The sequence below is a fragment of the Zingiber officinale genome, chromosome 2B, assembly GCF_018446385.1.
Source record: "Zingiber officinale cultivar Zhangliang chromosome 2B, Zo_v1.1, whole genome shotgun sequence".
Lineage (NCBI taxonomy): Eukaryota > Viridiplantae > Streptophyta > Magnoliopsida > Zingiberales > Zingiberaceae > Zingiber > Zingiber officinale.
The window spans coordinates 88,185,526-88,193,189 of NC_055989.1; the positions used below are offsets into that span (position 1 = coordinate 88,185,526).

General features: G+C 36.4%; 1 protein-coding gene across 1 annotated transcript; it reads right to left on the reverse strand.

The window, feature by feature from the left end:
* Positions 1-1,743: 1,743 nt before the first annotated feature.
* On the reverse strand, positions 1,744-7,092 carry LOC122046237 (5'-nucleotidase SurE-like). Its single transcript, XM_042606845.1, has 10 exons — positions 6,612-7,092; positions 5,958-6,052; positions 5,625-5,692; positions 5,482-5,525; positions 5,276-5,353; positions 5,040-5,193; positions 2,723-2,869; positions 2,536-2,646; positions 2,286-2,351; positions 1,744-2,203 (listed from the first exon to the last, which is right to left on the reverse strand). The coding sequence occupies exons 1-10, from the start codon at positions 6,923-6,925 to the stop codon at positions 2,084-2,086; spliced, it is 1,197 nt and encodes a 398-aa protein (XP_042462779.1). The 5' UTR covers positions 6,926-7,092; the 3' UTR covers positions 1,744-2,083.
* Positions 7,093-7,664: the final 572 nt, after the last annotated feature.

Below are 7,664 nucleotides of genomic sequence, written 5' to 3' on the forward strand. Positions count from 1 at the left end.
CTTCAACCAGCCTGGAAGGTGCCTTCTAACGGGTAGATTTTGCCATTGGTAGTGGATAAATTTTTATCCACTGCGCCTCGCTGGAGGCACCTTCCAACTCTGTGGAAGGTGCCTTCTAGTCACGGATAAGATTTTCTAGGGGCTATAAAAAAATCCCTGAACCTAGGAAATAGGAAATAACTACTGTATTCATTTCCTAACTACTTTCTAAGCTTCCAACGAGTGTAAGAGGCTTCTCCGTCTTCAAAGAAGGAGATCTTTAGTGCGTTTACTTACCTTGGATTAACAACCTCCCCGGTTGTAACCAAGTTTTTCTTAACAACCAATTCACCTCCCCTCCCTCCGGCCTACCTTGGACCAATAAATTTTAGATACATTATTAACATTACGAGAGCTTATTGAGTCATACACAAAGAACATGTTGATTTGAAGATGAGTTTATTTTAATTTGACTAAAATATGATAGACCCTAAGGCTAAAAGATTAAATTTAATATGAATTAGACTCATTGAGTTAGACTCAAATAAATCCAATCGTTAGCTTATTAGATTCGACTCAGATTCATTGGATTAGACTCAATCACTTAAGAAGGTTAATGCCCATTAATAGGGGTAATGGATCATTAATCAAAGGAAGACCAAAAGTCAAAAACCTTTGATATTTTTGGACGAGTATAGAAGAATTTTTTTGATTCATTTTCGTGAATGATACTTGGGCTTCTTGTTTGTCTTCGCCTTCTTCTTCCTCCTTGGCTGAGACTTACTTTGTTGGTTGCTAGCATAACCTTAAGTGGTTCTTCTTCTCCAAGTTTATGAATTCGTGAGACGGACGGAACGTGTTTGTATGGATACCGAAAGAGGCGCGAACATTTGATCGTGATAAAATCCACCAAGGATAAAATTACTGTTGGAAGTTTGTATTTACGTAACAAAATAGAATTCTCAAATCAACTAGTATATAATTTCTTTCGCATGGATATGCTAGAAAGAATCTTATTATTTATTCTACTGTGCATGTATTATTTTTGCGCTCTAGATCCTAACCGTTTCCTCTATAAAGCGAGTAGTGTGTGCAAGGTGCTAGTGTGCAAGGTTTTTTTTATAAGCATTCTAAGTATAACTTCTTCCGTCTTCTTATGTAATTTTCTTATAAATTTCCTTCTATACTATCCTTTCATGTGTGTACTTTTTCTTAGAAATTTGGATGTACAATTTTTTTATGGCAGCGTAAAACTTTTTCTTGGTCACAGTTAGGCTCTATTTTCTTCTTGAATCTAGCCTTTTGGATCTTCCTCGGTCTTTTATCCAAGTACCGATGTTGTGAATGATAACTGTACAAGGAAAAATAATATTCAGAACTACGACCTGTGCTAAGTAAAATAGGTTATCAGCCAAAAACCTAAAAAACACCGAGGCTACAATTCAACTGTTAGTTCATTTACAGATAATGTTCATTGGAAGAAACTAAACACTAGAAAAAGAACTATGCATCCTTAATAACGACTTAGACGAAATATGAACTTTCAGAGAAATCACAAGATTTTTTAAACAGAAAAATTCATCAATTTAATTTACTTAACATTCCCACTGAGAAATAGGGCTAACCAAAAAAAAAAAGAATACCATCTATATAGATTAATCAGACGAAGTCCTGAATTATCAAAAAAAAAAAAACTCATTGTGGACTATTTGATACCTACAATAAAAATTCACTATGAAAATTTCACCTTCTGTTACAAGAGTATAATAAAACAAATAAAATGACCATTAATTCAAATCAATAGTGAGAGCAAATCCAATAAATATGTCATTCTCCAATCTAGACAAATCAACTCAGACACGATTCAACTACAAATCAGCCGCCACTATCTCAACAAGGAAACCGGAATCAAGAAAGTGGCGAATACTGCACCACATGTCGTGGACACCACTATTGCTAATAATAGAATGGGTGGGTCAGGCACAGGTTTTTCCAAACACAACAACAACAAGCAATGGACGAGCACAATTGAATGTTCAAGAGCCAGCACAAACTGGAACTAACACAAAACTTTCCATCAAAAAAACAGTAGACGAGTCAGAAGCTAAGCATCGGCCTCAGTAGCCTCTTCACCTCTTTCTAGAGCTGTTGCCAACCAGTTAGAAGCAGATGCTTGGATCTCAGATTCCATTTGCAATTCTAAAGATATGGGAGTAACTGCGATCTGAACCATGCGGGGAAAGTGAAATGTTAGCTACTAGAAGCATGAAATTGTATGGAGTGATGTGGAAGGCAGCAAGACTCACATATCCATTCTCCAGGGCTCTAAAATCGTAATCTTCGTCCTTGGCTTCTTGCTCCTTATCAACAAACTGCAAACAAAAGAAAATTGACTCTGTGCTCTATGAAAGCAACATGATCATAATCTTAGAACCCAAAAATAAAGCTTCACCACTTCTTTCTGCAGGGCATACTCAAAGGAACAAGTTCAGCACAAAATTTTTATGATCGGCTATTATGATGTACTTACATTATAACTTAACGAAACAACATTACCTCTAGCCGGAAGTACTTCTTCACCACTTCTTTCTGCTCAGTTTTTCCAGTAGTTGCAACTGATTCTACTTCTACAAGTTTCCTTTGAGTACCAATGCGACGTGCCGCTCCCTGGAAAGTACCAATCCATCATAAATCATGAAAATCCCCGTCCAATAGTGCAAAAAGCTGAAGGAGATATACTGACAGCAGCAGAGGCATCTCGGCCGAGCTGCGCAAGCTGGATACCAAGACTTTGATGCATAGACATGAACTGCCCAGGTTGCCTATTTGCTGAGACGCCTTGCCAGCTTGGAGTGTATTTCCAGAGGCTCTGCCTGGTTAGTTTAAAGCCCTGTCGTACATGAAAAAAATAGAACCTTGAGGAAGTACAAGGAAGCTAAAAATTGCAAAGAACAAGATAAATGCGTATATGTCCTCATTGAGTAACAATTCAAGCACACACTAAGTACTATTGGATGGTGCACTTTCCACTTGCCTCTTTAATTTAGGCTATTTCAATCAAAATTAGTACACAATCAACTCACTACTGAAATAGCACACAAATGAAAAGCTTTTCACTCCTTAGTCAGGGAGATTTATAGACTGAAATACTAGGAAGGAAACAAGTATCAAGTAGCAAAAGGTAATAAAATGAAAATCAAAGAGACCAAGACCACAACTATCACTCAGAGAATGTGCATTTTGAGAAAAGGTGCTCTTGCAGCACATAGACATGGAACATAAAAGAGTTCCTAGTTCCTTGTATGGTTTAAATTGACTGTGATCGTGATGAATGAACCACAGCATTAAATCATCTTCTAATCTCGTCTGATACAGATCAGACATCATATTCTGCTTACGCATCTCAAGAGCCACCATCAGTAAAGATGTAGCATGCCTGGGAATCTCCAGGAGAGGCTCTCGGCAATGATTTCAGCAGCGACAGCTCCAGCAAACTTCTAGGTAGGTTTTTCTTCCTCCTCTCCTCCTACAAGCTAGGGTTCCACTGCAAACAGCTTTGTCAGTTTGCAATGACCAGGTTTCTCCTCTCTCTCCCTACCCCTTTTTTTCTTCTTCCCTCAACTTTTTCTCCTGATTAGTGCTGACAAGCACCACCTTGATATGGTGAGCAGCACCATCAGCGCATCTAACTCCAACTGAGAATCAAAATCCCAACACAGAACAAGACTTCAAACCTTAGATTGAAGTACCATTTTGGATAACTGAAAATATACTCCATTAACTAAAAACAAAGGCGAATTCCTAGTTCCTTGCCTGGTATGCTCAGATAGTGATTATTTATGATGAGCAATCTTCCATTTTTGATAAATAAACTATAATCCATTAGCATGTACAGGATGCACATGCTAGCACACAAGGAACAGTCACTTAGCATGGTGAAAGCAAGTTAGTGGATATCAAGAGTTAACAAATCTTCGTAGGTTGAATGGCCTTATAAAATCTTCAAGCGTCCAATTTCCTTCATATCAATCCTACTCAACAACATGTAAGTATCATTGCTGACAACAAGAACTATCATTTGAACATTCATCCAGATAGCCATTCCTTTAAGCATCACTTTACTTCTCAAACATCTTCCAACCAAATTAAGAGGTCCTAACAAAAAGAAAATTCAAGGTTGTCAATTAATATTGATAAAGAACCCTAAGTGTGCACCGTGACAAACTATAATCAATCTTGTGACAAATTGTGTATTTAGATAAAGATAAATTTTGCAATTCAATAGAACAGCCAAGTCAATGCTTATCAGATGTAAATCTTATGTTATAACACTACGGTCGATCCATGATTAGCATGGCTGCAACAAGAAAATTCAGCTCTTTGCTGACAACTCAATGCTTGCTAAATTTAAAGATCAGCACAAATCCAAATAAGGGTCATGCATTTGCAATTGCTTTCAACACTATCCATGTGTGTTGACTATGAGAGATCCATGTTGCTGTACAATATTAAAGATTATGAATCAATAGCACTTTGCATTTGAAAAAATTTAACTTTTAAAGACGAACTACAAAGCCACTTCTCTTATAGATGTCCAGCAAAGATCTTAAATTGTTCACAAAGTATTGACTAACAATTAAAAAAAAATAATTGAAGTTACTGTGCTTAATTACAATAAAAACTGTCCAGCAAAGATTTTGAAATGTCCACGAAGTATTGGTCAACTATAAAAAAGCATTTGGAGTTAGTGCACTTAATTACAATGGAAACTGTGAAAGCAGATGGATACCAAGACTATTAATGCAAACTAAAATCAATGAATTTTATTGAAAAGAAAAGTGGTACAGACTGAGATGTACTACATGCAAGTGTTTTCTTCATTCGATCATTCAATTTTCTCCTTTTTCAGAAAAGGTAAGTACTTAAAACACATGATGGTCAAATATACTAAAGAAGAAGATATGCTTACATGTATTTAGCATCAAGTTTGAGTTATATGCCTACAAAACAAGACAGAACAGAACAATAGTAATGAGAGGCTTAATCTATCTGGAAGAAACCTTGTTGGCAGATGGACTAGTGGGTATTTCTATGTTAAGCAGACAACTTTTTGGGAAAATGCCTTTATTAATGTCCCTCAGGGCTGCATTGATCAGTGGCAAACAAGCATCAGCAGCATCCTTGAAATCAGTTTCTTTACTCTCATCCTTCTTCCTAATAAGAAACATAAACTCCAACAGGTAAATTTCAACAACAATTGAAGCAAGGGCATTTAAATGAAAAGTGAAAATTTTACCAATTTAAGGAAAATACAAGAGAAGGCACTCCACTTAACAGAGCCTCTCTAGCGCTGGCAACAGCGCCTGAATAAAAGCTGCATAAAATCTACAAGTTAACTATGTATTTGAAAGTAAATTCAAATGATTTTATGCTAGAGACTAGAAAAAAAAAAGAATTTGAGTTTAAAACACAAGAAACATCTATGAATGAGAAATTACTCACCAATGATAACCACAATTTGATCCCTTGTTAATTCCACTAATAACCTAATAAATGAACTATGTGATAATACAATTTCAAAATATAACAACAATAAAAATGAAAGAATGTATCTCTACTGCACAAAGCTTGAGCCTCTAATTTACCAGTGCAGGCTTCGACCATGAGTATAGTGCACCAGATAAAGCTAAAGAGACGCAATCAGCAGGAGTACCTGTCCATGTAAGTTAACTTCTTTTATTATTGTTCAATAAACATTTTCTTGTTGGTTTTCTTTAAGGCAAATTTCCGACATTAGAAAGATACAAATTATTAAATGATATTTTCCCACACAACTGCTCATCTAACGGACCACCAACAACAACAACAAAACTATCAGTCTAATTAAGTTTATTCATGCTTTGCAACAATAAATTATACAAACTGTAGTAATGGAAGAAATTTTTTGTTCAAAAAAACCATGATTGAATATTAGATACCTGTAATCTCAAAGGCTGAGGCACCTTTAATCTCGGCAGATGCTGCTGCAACTGTTTGATAAAGGGTAATTGCATGACCGGATAAAGACTTGTCCCTACAATAAAACAGAACTATTAAAATGCGAATGAGCAATGCAGCTATTGCATCTTCGGCGTCTTAATATTATTATTTTGGTTAATCAACAAATCTATATATAGATATATATTTCTAAAATGAACAGGTAGTCGAATAAACCAAACTCAAAAAAGGAACAAGACAATTCAGAAAGAATAATTTCGCTACCAAAATGGCAAGGTACTGCCTGCCCAACCGAAAAGAGAAAACAAACAAAGCGTCAGGACCAAATCAATAACGAACAAAAAATCTCTATGGAGGATCAAAGAACAGATTACGCGGATATACACTTTTCCATGAAACTACTGAAACAATTGGGAATCAGGAAAAGAACCCACAGTGCAAAGCTAAAGTCGGAAATCACACAGGCGAGACACAAAAGAAACAGGCACGTCGTCAATCAAAACAAATTATCAATCTTTAGAGAAAAACTCAATACAAGCTCCAATCGACAACAAAGCTGTATCCAATAAATGGATTGCCAAATCTGCAATTTAGCAGGGGAAAAAAGAGAGAGAGAGAGAGAGAGGAAAACTCACGAATCGGGAGCACAGACGTGGACCGCGCACTGCCCCTCGCTCACTAGGGCTTCCACGAGAAATGTGATGCCAGGGGAGCCGATCCCGTCAGCATTGGTCACGAGAACGATGGGCTTCTTCAACCCATCGTCAACGGCCGCCTCCTCGGCTTGGGACGCGTCGGCAGAGGAGGCGATTTGGGGATCCTCCTCCGCCGCAGGCTTGGAATCAGCGTCGCCTCCTCCAGCAGCCCTTCTTCCGATGAGGACGCTCTGGAGGTTGGCTACGAGGTTTGGGGGCAAATGGTTACTCTTTGCGGAATCCGGATCCGTCATTGGAGCTCCCCCCAAAGCGATCAACCGTGCGATAGCAAGGTCGACGACGACGACGACGAAGAAGAAGAAGAGAGATTCTGAAGGGAAGGGGGAGAGGAGAGCGCGGATAGGGATTGGTTTGGGCCGTAGAACCGAGTCAAGCTTTGGTGGCGAAGAAACAGAAAAAGTAGGACGTGACGATAGCGAACGGATTTTAGAAGAAAAAAAAACAAGGAAGGGGGAAACGGTCAAAGTTACCACTGGATTTATTAAGCAAACTGTTACAACAATTTTATTTTTAAAAATATATGGGGAAAAAAATATAAATATGCCTTTATTTTTATTATTCATGCATTATATGTTGATAAAAAATTATTTCATCAGGAAGGGTTGATTGATAGATTTAGAAATAAAGAAATGAAATAATATTACCAAAAAATAATGTTTAAATTATGAATTTGAGAATGATAATTTAAAAATAATTTTTAGATTTATGAGAGTGAACTAAACTTATATAAATAGGTAGATTTTTATATAAATAGGTAGATTTTATTTTCATGTTTATTTTTATTTTATTTTATTATCAAACTTATACTCATAATTAATTTCATCATTTGATCAAACGTCACCTAATATTTTGTTATAATGAATTTAGTTAAATTACTATGATTAAAAAATAATTTTTAATGTGACTGAAAATTGCTTCAAATTTATTAAGATTATTTAAATTCAATAAAAATTATAATTTGGATAAAAATCA

What these genes read in the sequence shown, in the direction of transcription:
- LOC122046237 (XM_042606845.1), bottom strand. Translation starts at nt 6,925, where the DNA reads ATGACGGATCCGGATTCCGCAAAGAGTAACCATTTGCCCCCAAACCTC. An exon ending in GCCGAGATGCCTCTGCTGCT is followed by an intron (nt 2,647 to 2,722) that starts GTCAGTATATCT and finishes GGTACTTTCCAG; the next exon opens with GGAGCGGCACGTCGCATTGG. An exon ending in GAGCCCTGGAGAATGGATAT is followed by an intron (nt 2,204 to 2,285) that starts GTGAGTCTTGCT and finishes CGCATGGTTCAG; the next exon opens with ATCGCAGTTACTCCCATATC.